We start from the raw sequence: 21,181 nt of genomic DNA, 5'->3' as shown, positions 1-21,181 counted from the left end.
GGCCATTTTTTTTTAATCACCAGGAGCTATAATTGGCCCCAGTAAGAGACAGCTTCAAGCCAAAGACAGCACAGGGCCTGACTTGCAGCTCAAAGTTCAGGTTGTAGTTATGCCATGCAAAAATCGTGCCGCATGGGCAAATCACATGACCTCCTGAATACACCTTGAGAAAATTAGCTCTGTTCCAAATGTAGGAGCTCATGCTCATTAGCATGTGACCTGCCATATTCAATTCAGTAAAGAATAATAGCAACACTAGTGGAAGTCATAGAATGTTCATGTATGTATTTCTCTTAGCTATGATTGCTGAAATCAAGGTGTTAGACATAAGTCTTTTTTCTGTCCTCGAGAGTGACTAATTCTGTAAAGAATGCAGAGGAAGGAAGAAGAGATTCTTTAAGGATGTTACAAAAAAAAATCATAGTATTTTGATGGTAACACCCAGGAGACAATGAGGGATAAAACATGGCCTAACATGATCTGTGCCAGCAAAGGAGAAGAAACTGTGGAGCAAGATGGTCTGGAGGGGGCTCAAAGGAGGTGAAGAAAGTAGCTGGGAACCCCCACTAATTTATTCATGTGTTACAAGTATACTACTTCTGACTTCTATTTCTCCAAATAGTATCCTTTGGGTCTCCAGCATATTCTTAAAGGCCCTTTATATGTTTAGCCCCTTTAAACTGCAGATCTGAAATCCAGAGTCTTATCTAGGTAGGAGGAAAATGTTTTTTTATTCTTTGATCTCTTCCTCTTCCTTTTCTCTTTCCTTTCTTCATTTTTTCTTTCCTTCTCTTGTTCTTTCTCGAATAATTGTCTCAGACAACCCAGGAGAAACTGTAAAAGCTTTGCATAAAACAAGCAAACAAACAGGAGGAGAGAGAAGGATGGGGAGGTGGCTCAGTTGGTGACACGTTTGCTTTCTAAGCATGAGAACTTGAATCCACTCCCCAGCACCCATGTTAAAAACACCAGGTATAGAAGCCATATCTCCTCAATCCCAGCCCTGGAGAATCAGAGTAGCCATGAAGACCCCACAGCCTATAAAGCCTACACCAGCTGTCTAGTTCTTTACAGAAAAGTGGTGGTGACCTCAAATTGAGCTGCTATTTTTAGAACCATCCACCATCACTGAGCAATTGCTGGCCAATAATTTACCAAATGTTTAAAAGTGACTAAATGATTTTATAATACAATTTTTCCTGCTCCGATCGATGAACTCATAGGTCAGTCAACCTGAGGTAGCTTGACTTTCACCCCATTCTCCTTAGAATAAGGAATCGTGGAGAAACAGACTAGTGAGAATCCTGCAGAGGCTCCCTTGGCCAGGCTTTCTTTTCAAACTGCTGGGTAGAGATTTTGGGCAGTAGAATTGTTATCGTTCTAAATAATTCAAGCAGGCCTTGTAGCTGCTGGTTTCAAGCCAAATATGAGCAGTTATAATTAACAGCAATGCACTTAAAAGACAGTTAGAAATATGCTAATGCTCTCAGCATGTTAAAGCAAAGCGGCAGACCAATGTGATGGTCTCTCTTCTCAACTCACACTGTCTGTCCAAATAGAGAAACACCCTGTGAGCATTTAAAAATAATGCTATCGATCAGACTAGTGTAAGGCTAGGTTTTTTCCCCCTTATGCCACAGTACATCTTTTTCCTTGTGTTACAACCCCATTAAATGTTAACTTTAATTCATTTTAAATTGCTTGCTTACATTTCAAAAGTGTGTTTTCACCAACTATGTTAATTTAAGAAATAGTTTTGTATGCTTTGTCTTTCCTTTGGATTGAACCAATTTTGTTCATTTATTGGAGGATCGGTTCCTGCGCATGGATTGTAGGTGGATGTCCGTACTGCTCACCCACCGTGCAGAAAAGTGAGCATGGACAGGGAGTAGTACATCAGCAATATTTGCAAATCTAATCTTAGTGTCAGGAGGAACATCAGAAGTCATATCATGCTATCACGTGCTAGAATTTCTGGACTGCCGTCCTTGGTTGCCATGCAGCTCTTGTTAAATTTTCCAGTCTGGGTTTGCTAAGCAGGACTGCCAAACATGATGGCCTCGTTCTGGGAGCTGCTTGTGAAAATGTTTTTCATCTTACATCAGTGTTCATCTTACATACTTAGTAGTATGTTGTTCAGACAAATGTTTCTTGGGTAGCTCAAAATAAAGACCTAAATTTTGTTTTAGTCTAACCAAGATATCTCTAGGAAATGAGGTAATATGAAGCATTAAAATATGCCCATCACATGTGCTTTGTAGGATGGCTTTTGCCCCTGCCGCTGGTAGAATCCTCATGGCAAGACTTGGAGATTGGCTCTGGGATGTCTTCATTTTACCAGTGGACATCAGCTCAGAGAGAGCAATGTATCAAGGGCCGTTATAGCATGACAATTTACCTACCCATCTTCTGTACCTCCCTGAGGCCATATTTCCCTCTGGTGGTGATATATTGGCTGACTGAATGGTGGAAGAAGCCTCGCCTGGAAGTCAGAGCCTTGGGCCTCCTCAGCTCTGACATCAATCTTCTAGTTGACTGTGAGAGGCATCAACCCCCTCCAGGATCTGGCTGCCTCACATGTCAATCAGCTTTAAGGTTCTCCAGAAACAAGGGATGCTGTTGGGCAAATGTAGCCAGTTCACAGCTGCCCCATCCAAAGGATGGGAATGCGCACTGTTGGGAGAATAGGGCTCTCTACGACAAACCAGAGGGGCACTGCACTCTTCCCACCTTCAGATGCTCAATCACAAGCCTCTCATTTACACAGGGAACCAAAAGCTATCAGTATACACAGAAATCAAGTTTTTGAGAGCAGCATGTCAGTGGAGAGCGGTTATCCCACTTTGCCTTAGATTGCCAGTTAGTTGTTGGTCTCTCTGCGGCCTTGTCAGGCCTAGAACTCAATAGGTAGACCAGACTGTCTTTGAATGCAGAGAAAGCTGCCTGCCTCTGTTTCCTGAGTGCTGTGGTTAAAGAAAGGTGTACACCACCACACTTAGCAAGCTCCAGCAAGTTTGATACATCCATTGTTTTTTGCCACATTGATTATTGTTATGAGTGGTCACCATCATTCTATGACAAAATTTGCAGGGTTGTCTCTCAGTCTTGATAGAGCCCATGATATCTAACAAGAGAAACAAAACCAAAAAATCTCTGACACTTCAAAGAAGCTTATTTAAAATTTCCTAGCAACACCCCTCCCTGCCCCCCCACACCCAAAGTACACTTGAGTTTAGGCTGACGAAGCGACTTGGATGGGCTGGTCACAGATTAGCCATATGACTAGAAGGTGGGTTTTTGAGTATTGTGGTTATCAGCCGGATGCTCTCTAGGGATGAAAGGTGAGTTCAGCTACATGGCCTTAAGCTAATCGACCATCCTTGATGATGAAACCCAATATAAAACTGGACTCCAACGCTTGTTGCTCTTCCTGGATGGTAAACGTGTGTATGCGCTGGGAGGATGAAACGTCCCGATTTGAGGAGGAGGCATGAAGCCTTGCATGGGGAACACCCTTTCATCTAACTTAAATTATTCTGTTCTATGTGTCCTGGCAGGCGGCTGGCCCCGGTTTGTAGCCTTTAAGAATAGAGTAAGAGGACAGCATGTCCCTGAGCTCTGTGAATATGCAGCATATTCTTAACTCCAAGAGATCCACTGGAAGCCCTGCATTGACAGCCAGTGTGTCAGACATGGGAACCACATCGTGAGAGAGACCTTGCTGGAAGTCAGGGCTTTTAACCCTGGGAAGTCTGTGTGGACCCTGGGCAGCTAGCTGTAGAGCCCTACTGCAGCTGTGCAGCCTGCCCGCCATGTCAGGGCTTTACATGGGACATGTCAGGCACTCCACTGTTTCCTCCAGAACATTCTTCTGCAGAGACCTTCACGGCTAGTTCCATTGCTTTCTCAAGTCAACTAAAATATCACCTTCTCTCTAAAGTCCCCTCCCCCCAACACAAACACACTTCCTTCCTATACTCTTTTACTCTGCCCCTACTTTTTTCTTCTTCGGGGCACTTGATTTCTGATATACCACATAATTTGCTTAAGATTTCACATATTAAGTTAACCTCTGGTAAGATGTTTGTTCTCTGTGGGTAAGACTCCTCCTGTAGGCACTGTGTTATGCCCAGTATACATCATACTGTCCTAGTGTCCTATATGTATTCACTTGATATTAGATAAATCAGGCTGTTACGTATTTATATGCATAGGGATATACATGATCCAGGGTTAACATTTTATATCTCACTTGAAAAAAAATGTGAAAGTGCTCAGTTTTTCTTCTTAATATACAAATCTGCTTTGATAGCATTCTCAGAATAATTCTATTGACCAGGTGGCCAGTGTGAAACAAATAATAGTATTAGAGCATAAATTGGGCTAAGCTGGAAGTCTGTTTTCTCCACAAAAGATCAGTTCATAAGTTATTGGTGAGATCTCCTAGCTGTCTTTTCATGGCAGCCTCCATGGTAACATGGTCACTGTCTTGGTGGTTCTCAAACATGAGCAACCAGAGATGGATTTATCTTTAAGTCACACCATGCTAGTTTCTACCTGACCAGTGAGAGGACCTTTGTCCTTTACTTCTTTTCTTCTCTTCAATAAGACCTCTAGGTTCTGTTTAAGACTATTTTTATGTTATGCACGTGTGTGCCTACATGTGTGTATGTGCCCCATGTGAGTGTAGTGCCCACAGAGGCCAGAAGAGGGAGTCCGATCCCTTGGAATTGGAGTTACAGGGGTTGTAAGCCACCTTGCAGATGCTGGGAACTGAACCCAGGCGCTGTGTAAAAGCAGCTGGTGTTCTTCATGGCTGAGCCATCCCTTCACCCCAAACATGCATATTCATTGCTAGAACTTATGAGAATTTAGAAGACTCTTTTCTATATCTTTTTAAGGCTCCAAGAAAAGACAGGCTTGTAATTTCTCAATTATAATAATTTTCAATTATTCTGTTCTGACTGTTAAAACACATACTTGTCACCTACACACTTTTTAGCTAAAAGATAATCCATTTGTTTACTTTTAAGAATTGTTGAGAGAGGAAATCTAGCCTAAGGCAGTGAATAGTCACAGAAAATTGGTATTTTTATGTTTTATGACTCAGACACTTAAAATATTGAAAATATTTGCAAATAATACCATGTCTACAAAGGCCAAATTATTATCTGCTTTTGAAAGTGAATTTTAAAAATCACTTCCACATGTGTCTTTCTGCTTCTGGGTTACCTCACTCAGGATGATCTTTTCTAGTTCCCACCATTTGCCTCCAAATTTCATGATTTTTTTGTTTTTGATTGTTGAGTAGTATTCCATTGTGTAAATGTACCACACTTTCTGTATCCATTCCTCCATTGAGGGACATCTAGGTTGTTTCCAGATTCTGGCTATTACAAATAAAGCTGCTACAAACATGGTTGAGCATAGTTGTCCTTATTGAATGGTGAGGTATTTTGTGGTATATGCCTAGGAGTGGTAGAGCTGAATCTTGAGGCAGCACTATTCCTAATTTTCTGAGAAAGCACCAGATGAATTTCCAAAGTGGTTGTACAAAGTTACATTCCCACTAGCAATGGAGGAGGGTTCCCCTTTCTCCACATCTTTTTCAGCATGCATCATCCCTTGAGTTTTTGATCTTAGCCATTCTGATGGGTGTGAGGTGGAATCTCAAGGTCATTTTTGATTTGCATTACATGAATGACTAAGGACGTTGAGCATTTCTTTAAGTGTTTCTCCGCCATTTGATATTTCTCTGTTGAGAATTCTCTGTTTAGCTCTGTACCCCATTTTTAATTGAATTACTTGGTTTGTTGGTTGGTTGGTTATTACTTGGTTCAGTTATTTATATATTCTGGATATTATTAGCCTTCTATCAGATATAGGGTTGGTTAAGATGATATATACTCACTTATAAGTGGACATTAGCCATATAATATAGGAAAAACATACTAAGATCTATAGTCCTAAAGAAGCTAAGCAACAAGGAGGACCCTAGGGAAGATACTTAATCCTCATTCAGAAGGGCAAACAAGATAGACAATGGAAGTAGGAGAAGACAAGGAACAGGACAGGAGCCCTCCACAGAGAACTGCTGAAAGACTCTACCCACCAGAGTACTGAAGGAGATACGGAGACTCATAGCAAAACTTTGGGTAGAGTGCCAGAATCCTTGTGGAAGAAGAGGGAGATAGACTTGGAGGGGGTCAGGAATTCCACAAGGAGAACAACAGAGCCAAAATACCACCCTGTAGAAGCCAAGAGGACATTAGATCCCCTGACATTGAAGGTACCAGTGGTTGTGAACTACCATGTGGGTTCTGGGAACTGAAGCCTAGTCCTCTGCAAGAGCAGCTAGTGCTCTTGGCCACTAAGCCATATCTCTTGCTGCAAATTGTAGCTAATTTTTGTAAGGGTGATATATATGGGTCTTATTTTGTTATTTTCTGTGGCCACTTACTTTGGATCATGAATTTGAGAAGGAACATTTAAGGGGACATGTGGACATGGGAGGAGTTGGAAGGTGGAGATGATGGGAAGACAGAGGTACTGATATCCAAATGAGAGCTCCCTACAAGGCCAAATCCAGCACATCCTAAAACTCAAACTTACTCACAGCTGGCTACCCTCAAATGAGAGGCTTTCCAATAGAGCGACACAAAGAAAGCAACTCCTCCACATTAGTCAAATACCTCTTTGCATTGCTTCCAGGAATGTCTTAGGAAAGCCTCCCTAAGCCCATGTCCCTCTGTGGGAGCCCACACCATTTCTGGCTCACTACTGTCCAACTCATGAATAGCTCTGAGTTCCAAAATATTTCTTAAAAATTCACTGTGAACAAGTTTATCTAGGAACAGTTTGTTGACCAGTTCCAGGCAGAAACTGATCCAACCAAAGCTGTTTACTAGGCTCACTGCTCCCTGCCACTGCTGCCCCCAAGGAAACCTGTGAGGGCTACTGCAGTTTCTAGTCATTTTGTTTTTGTCTGGAAGCTTTTCAGCAACCGTGCTACTGGTGTTTGGCTGGGCAGGCTCCAGGAAACACAATTTAGTTGGTTAAGAAAAGGGCCTGAAACTCAGATCTTATTTCAGCTCCTTTCCCTGCTGTTCTGAATCCCCAGGTAGAATCTGAGTGCCCAAGAATCTTGAATGGACAGGATTCAGGCCAAAACTGATAAAATGCCCTCTGTATTAGATGAATACAGTTAAAGCATTGGATGGAAGTTCATATCTGCAACGAGGCAAGTAGAATTCAGCTAGAGATCACATCAGACAATTCCAGAGAGCTGCTGCACCAAAAATAACCATAAGCCTGAGTTATTTGGCTACAGATAAGAGAAAATGGAATCTCTTACCCTGCAACAGAATAAGTTCGGTGCCCCTATCAAATTGTTTGCAGCTCCCACAGTGGACTGCATTCTGTTTGGAGTGTCATTCTCAGAAGGCTGTATTTCTGACCATGGTGTTTACAGAGGAATGGAAAGATGGCCTTGAGAGAAAGAACTATGGGAAGTCCATCTAAGAATCCTGGAAAAACCCAGCTTTAGGAGATAGGCATGATGGTGTCTGCCTCTAATCCAGCAATTGGGAGGCAGAAGCAGGTGGATCTCTGTGAGTTTGAGGCCAGCCTGGTCTACATACTAAGATCTTATCTCAAAAAAGAAAATAAGGCCAGCTTTGGGGAAGTGTTGGGATATAATCCTCAAACATCTGAAGAGATGAAGAGAGAAACAAGCTTCTATATCCATCAGTCTAAATAGCATATCTTGGGTCTTTCATTACATTCATGGTACTCTATAGATGAGGTGAGATATGGAGATTAAAGATGCCTCTGTCTAACATGCAGGTGCTTATAATTAAGTGAAGTAAAATATAAACTATAATCCTTAGCAATTCTGTTAGCCACGAGCTATATGAAAATAATCATGTTCCCTCTCCCTGTCTGTCTGTCTGTCTCTCTCTCTGTCAACTCACCTGGGCCATGGAATATCCAGATTAAACATTATGGGTTTATCTGTGAAGAGCTTTCTGGATGAGATTGCCATTTGCTTAGATGGATGCAGTTGCTGAAGTACCCTCCTCAATGACATCTGTGCAGGCATTATCTGAACTGAAGAGTGTCTGAGTAAGAGGAAGGAGCATCCATGCATCCCCTTTCCTCTCAAGCTTGGTAAATCTCCTTTCTTATGCTGTTATCCATGGGCTGAACTTCATTCAACTGTGAGGTTCTTCTGTGTTCACATGGGCTGAATCAGGCCACTTGCGTTATGTGTTATTCCTGAGTGTCTCTGCCTGCTTACCTGCCTTTCTGCCTCTCTCTCTCTCTCTCTCTCTCTCTCTCTCTCTCTCTCTCTCTCTCCTTTCACACACACACACATACACACAAGATCTTAGGAAGATATTGATAGCTAGGTATTTGGAGTACACAAATGCAATGACCTTGGGAAATTACTTAACTTCATCTAATTTTATTTAGAAAACAACCCTATAGTTTTTTTCCCTGAAAAGTGAATGTGATAAATCTAAACTGTGTTCACTGCTTTTAGAAAGGCCTATCGTGTGAGGCAGAATCACCAAAATGTTTTAATAGAGAAATGGAACAAAAAAGCTGGAACAAAGATAGGCTCAACCCTAGGGGTTGAGACAAACCAAGGAGACAGGTAAGGCTTTATAAAGAAAGCGACATTTGTCAAAGGGCAAGAGGAATTTGAGTGGGGTGAGAAGGAATGTCCTGGGTTTGTGGAACAGTATGGCCTTAGGTGGAGCTGTTGAGAAGTGTGGTGCTGAGGAAATCAACAAATCTTTCTTGGGCTGGAGAGCAGAGGGGTCCAAGTGATGGCAGCAACTTGACAGGGGGAAAAGGTAAGTTAGGAAACACTTGCTAGCATGCCAAGGAGTCTGGATTTCAGTGATGCTAGAAAACAAACAAACAAACAAAAACTCAGGAGAGCCATTTTGTCAAAATAACATGTGGAATCTTGAACGACTGCACCTAAGAAAGCAAGTTTATGTACCTGTGCAGCAGCCCAAACAAGAGCCCGAGGAGATAAGGCACTGACAGTGTACTGTGGAGTGGACAAAGACCTGGGGCTTTAGAGTGGCTGTCAGAGCTGATGACAGATGGCTCCATGCTCCGGGTTCTGGTCCTCCAACCTTTGTAACAGAGAATGCTGATGACAGGGACTCGCCCGCCCGGGAAGCCAGGAGGATGATGCAAGCTGACAAGTTGACTACCCAGCGATCAGTTCACGTGTGGGATGCACTAAAGTTTCTGCGGCTGTGGCATGATTATGGATGTGTTCAGGGGGAGGGCTGGGTATATGGATATATGAGTCAGCTCGTGCGAAGAATCAAGTTTAGAGCTGTAGTTTGGGAGGTGGTCAGTGAGTGTAGAGGTTAAGAATTCATTCTTCAAATGTAGATAGACTCGAGTTTGAACTCTGCTTTCTCTGCTAGCTAGCTGTGTGGCCTCAGACAAATTATTTATCATCTCTAAGCCTTAATTTCCTTAATTGTGAAATGGGGAAAATTACACATACTTCAAAGGGTTCTGCTTATTGCTTACCATCTGGCTGCCATTTGTCACCATCATTGTGGGCCATCACCATCATTGCTGAAGCCATTAAAGTAGATGAACTTGGCTGGGAGCAGGGTAATTAAGTAGAAAAAGGGATGCAGAATGAGTCTCTGGGAACAGTCGCCGAGGATATATGGCAAAGAGCAAAGCTGGGAAAAGCCCAGAAGCAGGCAGGAAAGCAAAAGACTGGACTACAGAACTCCATGATGTCCAAGGGGATAGAATTTCAAGGGGACAAAATTTCAAGGAGGGGAGTCATCAGAAATGGTACATTCTACAAAAAAGTGAGTGGTGAAGGAGAAAAAAGAATATTCAACACAGTGGTCTGAGAGTCTGCCTTCCTTGCTGGATTATTAAGTATGTGGCAAGTGAGGGAGCCAATTACAGATTTGGCAATATTCAAAATGGAAGTTTCAGGGATGGAGAGATGGTTCGGTGGTTCAGAGCCATTGCTGTTCTTGAAGAGGACCCAGGTTCAGTCTCCAGCACCCACGTCAGGGACTCACAACTGCCTGTATGTCCAGCTCCAAGGGGTCTGACACCCTCTTCTGGCCTCCAGGGACCTGTGCATATGTGCTCACACTCTCACAGACACGTATATACACTGAAAAACAAGTAAAATACAAGTTTTACCCAGACTCCAAGGAAGTAGAAACCAGATGCCAAAATGAAGTCTGAGGTGGGTCACCTTCTAGAAATTGCAAAGCACCCATAGACACATATTGGCTTTGGGTCTGTTATCCGCTTCAGAGGTGCCAAAGGCTTAGGCCCTTGGAGAGAACAGGGTCTTTACTCTTTAGCAGAGGATTTTGGCGATGTGGGCAGTGAAGTTTTGCACATGCTGGGAGAGTGCTCTACCACCCAGCCCTATGTGGACAGTTCTCAGACAGCTGTGATGTGAACTCCGTCATTCCAGAACAGAGGTGACACTCTTCTGAACCCTAATAAGGCTTTCATAGAAGGCGGGAAGCACTAGGTGGGAACTGCCCATCAACAGTGAGAGAATGATAGCAGGGGATCGGGGCTTTACCTGGGTTACTTTCCCCTGAGCACTTTGGAGCGAAGGACTCCTGGCCGCACTGGGTGCCCTGTTGGTTTGTACGTGGAATGAATGGATGGGTCAAAGGAACTGAGTCTGCATGGAGCTCATTTAGATTCTGCCCAAGAGGATCCTGGGGAGGGAAATGCTTAAGAAAATGCAGACTGGGGCGACAACAGCCATACCTAGAAGATACTGAATGCTTCATGGAAGAAGCTTGGACACCTAAAGACAACCAAAAGTGAAATTTGCTTTACAATAGTGACGGCCTGGGGAATTTTGGGAATTACAGCATTGTCAGGGAGGGAGTTCACCTCTCCTTTCCCGTTGCCTGTCCCGTTTCCCAACTCATGCTGTTCAAGAGGGTGCAGGCATGTCAGAGAGCCAGTCAGTAGAAAGTAGAGAAAGCAGAGCGGCCACCACTGTCCCACAGAGAAGGGATTTGCTATGTTGAGCCCTCTGAACGTATGAGAAAAGAAGTTCTACTGTGAAGGTTTGTTTGCAGTTCTGAATTAGCTAGAAGATTCCAGAACATTTTCATTATCTTAGGAGTGAGCTGACAAATCTCAGTGGACAAAGGCCAGTGGAGGACAGTTTCTAAGAAGCTGAAAAATCCCATAATCTTTTGTGTTTACTGTAGCAGTAGCCCAAAGTTATTTAAAAAGTGAGTCAGAACAAGGAAGTGAAGGCTTTGAGGATGGTAATTTATTGATTATTTTTAGCAAGTTGACAGAGAAAATCAGAGTCCCTGACTTGAAAGGCTGGCAGAGATGGATGAAGGCACCTAAAAGGCAGGAAGAACCTAGGATTGGCTCTGAGTGGAGGGAAGAAAGGACACATGGCCAATCCACTAGACCAATGAGACAGAATGCTGGGAAGATGACATCACAAAACAACAGAGGCCAAGATAAGAGCAGTCATGGCCCCCCTTCCTTTGCAAGATAAGGAAAGAGTAGGGAAGAGACGTGAGGGTTTAGAGGAAAGAGTGAGATTGCATAGTGACTGATCTTGATTCTATTGGGGGGGGGCTGGGAGGGAAGCTGCCTCCAGATATTGACAGGCACGGTGGTTTTTACCTAGAAGGGCAGAGTCTGGGAGAGTGAGTCAGTGCTAAAAAAGATGAATTTGTATTCAGTGAGAATGAAGTCTTTATTTTTCCTAGGGGATAGTGGGATTGGCCTTGTATGACACTGTGGCTGTCGTTCGAAGAAGGTAGCCACTGAGGAGGTTTGGGGGCCTGTTGCCATGCTGTGAAGAGGACTTCTGTCACACAGAAGGGGATAGGTGATCGCTGAGACTCACCCTTCAAGGATTCATGCTGGGTATTCTACTCTGTCAGGTTTTCTGTCTTCACAATGTGTCTGCCAGTGACTATATACAGTCAGAAGATGACCATGGGGACAGAAGAGAAAAACGTAAAGAAGTGACCATCTGTGTCAGCTAGTGCCTGTGTTTCTGGTGTAGAAATTGCTCTCGTGGCAGCAAATGGACTAGCTTGTGCTTGGCTTAGTTTCTGTCCCCAAAACACAACTACTCCACCCCACAGTATAGCAGTCAATTAAATCTGAATATCACTGAGCTCTGAGAAACCTTACTTTTCTATTTACAATAAAGGTACTTAGGTCAAGTAATAAAGGTCAAGTAAGTTTTCACACGTCTTGCTGTTTTTTTTTTTATTTTTTTCTTTAAACATTTTATACAATATATTTTGCTTATATTCCTTCCCCTCCCCATCTCTTCCCAGATCCTCCCCCACATGTCTATCTGACCAACTTCATATTCCTTCTTACTCCCTTTCTCTATGTCTCAAAAACAGAACAAGAAAAACATCCAAACTAAAACCCTAAAATCAAAACAAACTAATTAAAAATAAAATAAAAATGTAATTGCCAAGAGGCAAATGGGAACAAGAGCCTGCCAGCATTCATGCCCTCTGTTCAGAACTCACGGGACCTGACCTTCCACTTCAAATATCAGGCTGAATTCTACAAACCAACACAAAGGAAAATGAAGAATGAGCAAACCAGACTTGACATGCTCCTCCAAGAAGACAATTTTTGTTGGTGTATTCATTCCTAGAAATAACTTCTGAAACAGTAAAATTGTACATCTGGGAGAAATCTGCCCACAAGACTCGTTGCAAACCAGCCTCATAACCCAATTACAGCGATGAAGAACCGTTGGTCTGCTGTAAGCCATTAGTCATTTTAACATTATACTCTCCCAGGGGTATAAAACCCATGAGAAGCAGCAGAAATACTTAATATTCTGGGTCAAAGTTCAATGCTGAATAGCCTCTGGTACCTTTAAATGTGAGCAACGTCCAAGGTTAATATGAGACATCATATCTGATGGCTTACTACCCACAGTTATTTGTTCCTGGCACACTTCCTGCTGCATGCTATGTCTACAAACTGAACAGCTCACTGAATAAATGAATGAAAAAAAGTGCATTTTGATAGTAGGAGCTTCAAGCCACTTTACAGAGAAGCCTGGCCTTCATCTAAACTTCGTTTTTCTTGGTATTTTCAGTGACTGTGTGGCTCCCAGTCATCATCAGCTCCAGGGTGAAGCAGTGGGACCACTGGAGATCTCTTGAACCCAAACCAACATGGATGTACACACACACACACACACACACACACACACACAGACACACACACACACACACACACACACACACACTCTTCTCCCAAAGTCTGGAATCCTGAAGGCTTTTAGTTTTTAAAGTCTGACCTATTTTTCTAAATGTGTTTTGCTTTAATATTTTAGAGATTCCAAATAGGAAACAGCAAAGCTCCTCGGAGCCCTGCCTCACGTCTTGCATGGGACAGAGTGAGGAGAAAGCAATGGAACCAGCTTCTGGTTCCAGAGAACAACAAAAGGCAATCTTGATAGCTTCTGAATTCAGTGGATTCCCACAAACAAATCTGTGTCTGAGTCAGGCTACAGTCTTATAGGGGCTAATTTCAGTACAGAAAGGCTGTTTGGAAGCATTGTAACAGTATCTAATTTGAGGTTCATTTCAGCTTAGGGGTGTGTGTGTGTGTGTGTGTGTGTGTGTGTGTGTGTGTGTGGTTGTGGAGTGATACAGCATAAGAAGCAGAATGTGAGGCAAAGACACCGCACAGACAGAAGGACCTGGAGCTTAAGTGAGACCTATGCCTTCTGAGACTAGCCCCAAACTGTTTCTGTTGCTTTCAGTTTCAGCCCTATTATTACTCAGAGATGTGGAAAGCGATGGAGATCACCATGGTGAATGGGACCTACTACAGTTTCCATCAGTCATGAATCCATGAAAGTGGTCAAGACGGAGTAGTTACATAAATGTGTACCAACAGGCCATGGGTGCCCAACACCATGGGAGTCTTCATGAGAAGCTGAGAAAATGTCCAGTCTAGAAGGATTCCCATAGCAGGAAGAACACTGAATTCCTGATGGTTAGTTCTGGGGAAGAGCTGGACTGATGTTTTGCTAGTATGAGACTATGCATGTGAATGTACACACTCATACCCCCCCACACCCACTCTCTCTCACACACACATACACTCACACTTCAGAGTTCTTTGAAAAGCCTTCAACTTTTATACCTGACATCAGGAGAGATACCTATAATCATAGCACCCTGGAGGCTGGGGCATGAGAATCCCAAATTGAAGGCCATCCTGAGCTTTATAGTGAGTCCATGTCCAGTCTGGAATACAGACTGAGACCCTGTCTCAGGACAAATATAGGAGGTCTGGAGAGATGGGTCAGTGGTTAAGAGCACTTGCTGCCCTTGTAGGGGACCCAGGTCCAGTTCTTGGCACCCACAAGGCAGGGCAAAACCACCTGGAACTCCAGTTCCAGGTGATTGTCGCCCTCTTCTGGCTGCTGCAGGCACTGAATGCATGTGGTGCTCAGACAGACAGGCAAACAGAACACCTACACACATTTTTTTTTCAAGTAGAAAATCACACAGCCAGCAAAGCTTAAATATATGCTTGTTCTATTCTTTAGTTCTAGGACACTTTATGTGTATACAGGTGTGTACACACATGGGTATAAATTTGCTTAATTTTTGCCTCATCTCTCTTACTTCAATAAGAAGACTTGAAACTCAGACGCACAATGCACATAGGAAATGGACCAAATTACCCATCTGACATTAAGCCTGCAGTCAACAAGAAGCAATTTTCACACACAGCTGAGAAAACTGACTCGTTGCTGGCTGTCAAGAGCAGTCTGCTCGAGAGATGGCTCTTCCTTCCACTGGACTCACAGAGCACAGACTCGTGTTTATACCAGTTTTACTTTCTTACACAGGCTGGGCTCCTTGCCTGCCTCCCACAGGACACCAACCACTACCTTTGCATGATCAGACGAACATTTCTAACCCTGCTAAGCCACACGGAGCCCACAGCGAGAGCCCTGTAGTACGCTGGCCAGGGCACAAACACAGCCACTACCTACAGGGGACTAAGAGGCCATGTGAACAGAGGCCATTGGATATCAGCTATACATGGGTTTCTTTTGGACACACAGTCCAGTCAGTGAGGCACACAAGCCCCTGCACCTGTCAGAACACTCATTTTCAGCTTAGACAAAAGGTTTCAAAGGCGCCCTGGCCGACATGATGCTGAAATTCCCTGACAGCATTTTTCCAGCTCATCCTGTGAGGAACACTGGCAACCCTGCCCACAGGAACTCTGTCACTGCACGCATGGGATCATTGCACAAAGCCAAGGACAATGGAAGAAAGACATTCAGGAGGCTGGATAAGACACGCGGGGGCTGGAGCTAGGTCTCAGGGGTTAAAACCACTGGCTGTTGGTGCATAGGAGCTGGGTTCAGTTCCTGGCTCACAACCGTCTAGGAAATCGGATGGCCTCTTCTGGCCTCTGTGGACACTGCATAACCATGGGGCACATACGCCCTTACATTAGTTGTAACATTTTAAAAATTAGAGATTCTTGAAAAACAAACAAAAGAATTTCCCATCGCATTTCCAATCATTTTGTGATAATAACATTTAATATCTTTTCTTATAATTTCTGCTGCCTTAGCCATCTAGTTTGTGGTAGTTTGTAGGACAGCCTTAAGAGACTCATGAGACATAGAGGCAAAAAGCACCTAAGCCTCAAATAAACAATTTCTTGGCATGAGATTCAAGATCTCAGAAAAGTCAGAGAGATTTAGGCTCTCCAACAGGCTGGGCAGTGGTGAGCCACCCATGACAAGAACGCATGATGCGCTGCTGAAGAAACCAGGAAAGGAAAGGAACATGGGCTTTGAGGGTGAATGGGCAGACCCCAAGTTGACATTTACGCTGGGCTCATCACCAAGACAGACACTGCTCAAACAAGCCCCGTCACTTCTGGACGGCGACACGTGCTGAACTCCCTGGTTTCTCATCCACGTCCAAGAAACACTACATGGCAATGAGCTTCCTGTCTCCAGCAAGGCATCTTCCCCCACTATGATTCCCCAGTCTAAATCAGAGAGCAGGTGCCACGAGGACAGATCTGCAAGCTGCTGCTGGGCTCTATATATAGCACTCTGGCCACCATTTGGAAGGTGCTGAGCCTCGCTTGATGGATGACGCTTTGCTAAAATGGTTACACTCGGATTTAGAACACCCTGTGTAGCATGTGAAGGTGGAAGGAAAGAGCATTTCTGGCTGTTCATTTCTGTATTGATCCTGCTCCCATGTGGCCCTGGAAAATATCTCTCTGTTATGGCACAAGTCTCCATTGGGAAACCCTTAGGCAATGTCTTTGGGGGCTTGCTGGTGGTGCTTGGGGGAAATATATCCTTCCTAATCCCAAGCGTGCTAGTAGCTGGGTTAATTTCTAAAGATAAAATAAAAGTGCAAGGCCACTTCCTGACACCATTAAATCAAGACTGGTTCTGCACCAGGAAAAATATTAATTCTGAAGATGGCTATACCCATTAGCACACATCATTAAGGAAGTTTACTGCAGGACTGACCAAATACAGCACTGATGTTCTGATACTGCCTAGTAAGTGCCAATGAACTGGGTTAGATCACATTCAGAGCATTTATTAAAAGATTCAAATTTTAATACATTAGCCCCAGAACATACTGTACAAGCACCAGGGAAAATTGCAGTTGTCAACGTGTGAGTTTAGACTCAGCCTAAGTTCATCTAAGGAAGTAGAACCTCAATTTAGATTTCTTTTTCTTGAGTTGACTCTCCTTCCCTCCTCCTGTGCCCGTGTGTTTCTTCTAGGACGGGGGAAGACAAGCCACACAGTGAACGTATTTCACACAGAGAATTGGGTAGGGTGTATTGATCAGGAGAAGGGAAGCGAGGAGCTCAACAAAATGGTCTGTCAAAAGATGGCTAGAGTATGTGCTTGTGTGTATGTGTGCATGTGTGTCATGCATGTGTTATGTGCAGGCATATGTGTGTGTATTCAGGACTGGGTGTATGCATATGTACTCTTGTATTTTCTTCTAAAATATTTTTATTTACTTTTACCTTTTAATGCAAATGGGTGCTTTGCCTGCATGTATGTCTATGCACCATGTATGCTCATGACGCCCTTGGAAAACAGAGAAAGTACTGGGTTCCCCAGAACTCACAACAGATGGTTGTGAGCCACGCTGTGGCTGCTGGGAGCCAAACCCAGGTCCTCTGAAAAAGCAGCCAGTGCTTTTAACCACCGGGCCATCCCACCTGTCTTTGCCTTGGCAAGGCTGGAAACAAAGCTGGGAAAAAGCCCTGTCCCTGAGCTACACCACCGTGTGTACACCTCGTGATAACGAGGGGAATGGTAGGATGCTTTCATGGCAGCTCTCTGTTGTCCTTCACGGCAAGTCTACCTGCCTTTGTTGGCGGGTGGTTCGAACCTGACAGGCTGCTCTCTGTATCAAGCCAGAGAGTGGGCTTTCATTTCAGAACACATCTGGTGGCTCAGGCCATTCTATCAAAAGCAGCTATTTTCGTTAAATTGAAAGTCAAGGCCGTTTATTCTTCTCAAAACCCGTGCTGTCAGCTCTGCGTCCCGACTGGAAACACTTGTTTGTTGGCACACAGTGGCAAAGCTGCGTTAGCCTTAAACAAGGTGGGATGCTCTCCTCCCCGGGTGTGCCCGGTGAGGGATACATTTACATAAACCCCTGCCCCGAGAGGACACGTGCATTGGTTATAAGGATGAAATATATTTGGAGTGAACTTATTCTGAGGGAAAGAGATGCCAAAGCACTCCCCCGGTTAAGACCTTGTGCCAAAATGAATCTTGTCATATGGCATATCCGTGTTATCTATATATACTCTCATTGGGCACTTGAAGTTTTCATGATGGAGGGCTGTTCTCTTTGCCTACGTTCTCTGAGTCACAGATTAGTAACTGTCTAAGTGCATAGCATTGATTTTTGTCTGCGCTGCTTTAATGGCGCGTCATGCCCCGTGAGGTGCTTCTGAGGTGAGCTGGTACGGTGGGAGCGTCGTAAGCTCTAGTTAATGGAGTAGAGTGGCCGGTTATGCTGTGCCTGAGCACTGTGTTATCATGGGACCCCACTGTGTCTGTGATCTGTCATTAACAAAAAAACAAATAAAGCCTGTGTGCGTGGCTCATCACTACACCACACAAGTGGTTGCTCCTGTGAGTGCATAGCTGAAGCTTTAGGATGAGACCAGGACAGGGCAGCGCCTGCCTTTCTTTTCAGCACTTTAGGACCGCCCACCTATTTTTGTCAGTGTAGCAACAACAAATTCACTTGTTGCTTCATAAACGGTCTCCAGTTAGATGGCGTTTGAAGTGTCAGTAGCTATGTAATAGTCCCCTAATTAAATAAGAAGTAATTATCAAGGCGGGGAGTCCTTAGTGATTATTTTACCTGTGATGCTCTAAGATTCTGAGATGACTCCCAATACCTCCAAAATAAATCATTCTGAAAAATCGTAGACTTTTACATTGATCTCCCCATTTGTCAGTACCCAGCCTCTGTACCAACTACCCACCCTTTTTATCAATCACCAAGGGTCACATTTAGTTCATTAATACAAAGAAACTTCTATCCTGATACTTCAAAGATGTTAATGACACATAAATTCCAGTATACTTTAGGGAGAAAGGGTACCAAACCACTTTCTCAGAAATTAGAGGAAGCCACATGAAAGCTGAGTTTAGAAGCATGCTCAGTAATCTTATGATTACAAATCCATCTACTATAAATTTTTTTTTAGGAAAACATATAATTAAAAGTGTAGAAATCCACATTGTGGTTCTCTGTAAAGCATCAGTTTAGTTATTAAATGGCTATAAATTAGCCATTAAGAGATATTCTTCCAAATGGATTAACCTTTTCAATTATCATTTCATCTGTTTTCTATATTTTAAAAAATCAAAGAAATTCAAGATATAGGAAAGACAAGGCAGTAGAGGATCTGAAACTGATTTGGTGGCTTTGGAGCTGACATAATCTTGGCCTGGTGTAGTTCATTTTGAAAAGCTGCCTCAAATTTCCTCTGGTTTTGAACTTTTTTTTTTTTTCTTACCACTTTCATCTAGCAAGAAATCATCCTGGTAACGGAACTTCTCTGGTCCACATGCAATAAAAATGTCATCGTCACCAAAAAAGTCCTGAAGGCACATCACCTACAAGAGAAAAGCATGGTACTCAGCCAGGGGTCCACACACCACCACCTCCCCCACCCCGAAGGCCTCTGCATGAAGCCATTTTCCTCTAATGGAATCAACAGGGTGATTTCAAAGGCTGGGCTCGGGCATCTGTTATCAGTAAGGAACGCGTTAGTCTCAGGTCTGCAGGAAGGCAGAAAAGGCGACTGGCCGGGTAACTGTCACATTTATGACTGGATACATCAAGAAGCTATGAGGTAAGAGCTCTTTGTTTCTGTAACACCAGGGAGCCGGCTACTCAGAGATGGGAGCCCCCCACACTCCGGCTTCTGAATGTAAGTCCCAACAGAGGGCCAAGCGCATGGTTTTAACAGCAGACCTTCTGTTGGTGACTGGCAGAGTTACGTGCCCACAACAATCCCCGACAAAAATAGGATATTATAACAAGTGGTAGTTCCAGTCCGTCTCTGGCTGAAATAAAGCTGAAGCCCTTATAAGAGGGAGAATTTGAAAAGGGGTTCCGGAGAGGTTTAGCATGACTCCCTCATGCTGTACCAAACAGTAAAACTCTCCGCACCGCACCCCCCCCCCCGGTTATTCTTCAATACCAGGGATCGAGTCCAAGGCTTTGACCATATTAGACTGACATTCAGCCATGGAGCTATGTTTTCAGCCCTTGTTTGGTTGTTGGACACAGAGTCTCACTACATATCTCAAGCTAGCCTTGAGCTGTCTATCCTCCTATCTGAGCCTTCCTAGTGTTGAGATGATAGCCTGGGGCCCATCGTGACCTTCTAACCCCCAACATCCAACTTCTCATTGTCAGGTGAAAGAAAACTTTAAGCTAGATGTGGTTTCATGTGTCTATCATCTAAGCACGGGGGAGGCTGAGCGTGATGGACCACCAGTTTGACTTCAAGGCCCGTCTGAATACCACGGTGACATTCTATCTCAAACACAAATATCTCAAATGACTTGATGCAGTCTATTCCCAAATGAGAACTTTGAGGTAAATGTCACTTTGCAGTGATGTGTGGTCAGGATGACTCATTGTCAAGCTTGGAGATGATTCTGCAATGTTTTGTTCATGGCATGGGCTATGCCAGTGCTCGAAGGCTGCTCTAGTCTACCCATTCCCAATTTCCTTTCACCATGTGGGTGAATCACAAGGTGGCTCTGGTTCACTTCTCTAAAACACCAAGCAAAAGCAGTTTGGAGGGAGAAAGGCTTTATTTGGCTTGAGGATTATAGTTCTTCATCAAGGGAAGGCAAGGCAGGAGCCTAGAGGCAGGAACTGGAGAAGAGACTATGGAGGAATGATGCTTCCGTGCTTGCCCCCAGGCTCACGCTAGCTAGGCACCTTTCTTATACAGCCCAGGTTCACCCAAGGATGGCACTTCCCACAGTGGGCTGGGTCTTACTCTTCTAGTTATCAATCAAGAAAATGCCCCACAGGCGAATCTGATGGAGGCAACTCTTCAACTGAAGGTCCCTCCTACTAGGTATATCCAGTTGACAACAAAATCACCAGGGCAGAGCTATACAAATCAGCCTTTTGAGTGGCATTTTCCTCCAGGTGCCTGGATACCAAAGAAAAGTACATGTGGAAGGCGAACGTTGATGCCCTGTGGTTTCTGTGAGCACTCTCTCATCTACAGTTCAGCCATGGGCGCCTCTGGAGTTTTGTGTCTTTGTCAGTCTTTGGAAGCATTACTGTGTCGCATCACATAATTGGTGGCACTCAGAGCTGTGAGTTGGGAGACTTGAGCATTCTTGGCAACCAGGTGCAATGGCACGTGGGCAACCAAGGGTTTCTCAAGATGTCTCATCTCCAAACAATGGCTTGGCAGCAATCTTTTACAGGAAATTTCTCCAGTGGATTAATGATAAACATTAAGTATGAATTAGGAGGGGGCTGTAAGTGCTTTCTCTGCCATTTAAAGATTAAGAGGGCTTTTATCGCAGGCACAGCATTAT

At 43.9% G+C, this 21,181-nt stretch overlaps 1 protein-coding gene across 6 annotated transcripts in view; it reads right to left on the bottom strand.

Moving 5' to 3' along the window:
* Dclk1 (doublecortin like kinase 1) overlaps positions 1-21,181 on the bottom strand; it is a 280,821-nt gene that overhangs the window by 128,216 nt on the left and 131,424 nt on the right. For all 6 annotated transcript variants that reach the window (XM_021637560.2, XM_060378336.1, XM_060378335.1 and 3 more), the window contains exon 4: positions 19,123-19,222. In XM_021637560.2, the coding sequence (XP_021493235.1) occupies positions 19,123-19,222 (100 nt within the window). The remainder of the gene's footprint in view (positions 1-19,122; positions 19,223-21,181) is intronic.

The sequence above is a fragment of the Meriones unguiculatus genome, chromosome 2 (genome assembly GCF_030254825.1).
Source record: "Meriones unguiculatus strain TT.TT164.6M chromosome 2, Bangor_MerUng_6.1, whole genome shotgun sequence".
NCBI classification, from domain to species: Eukaryota; Metazoa; Chordata; class Mammalia; order Rodentia; family Muridae; genus Meriones; species Meriones unguiculatus.
Note: the sequence above shows the minus strand (reverse complement) of the source record. Positions and strands in the feature narration are given on the sequence as shown.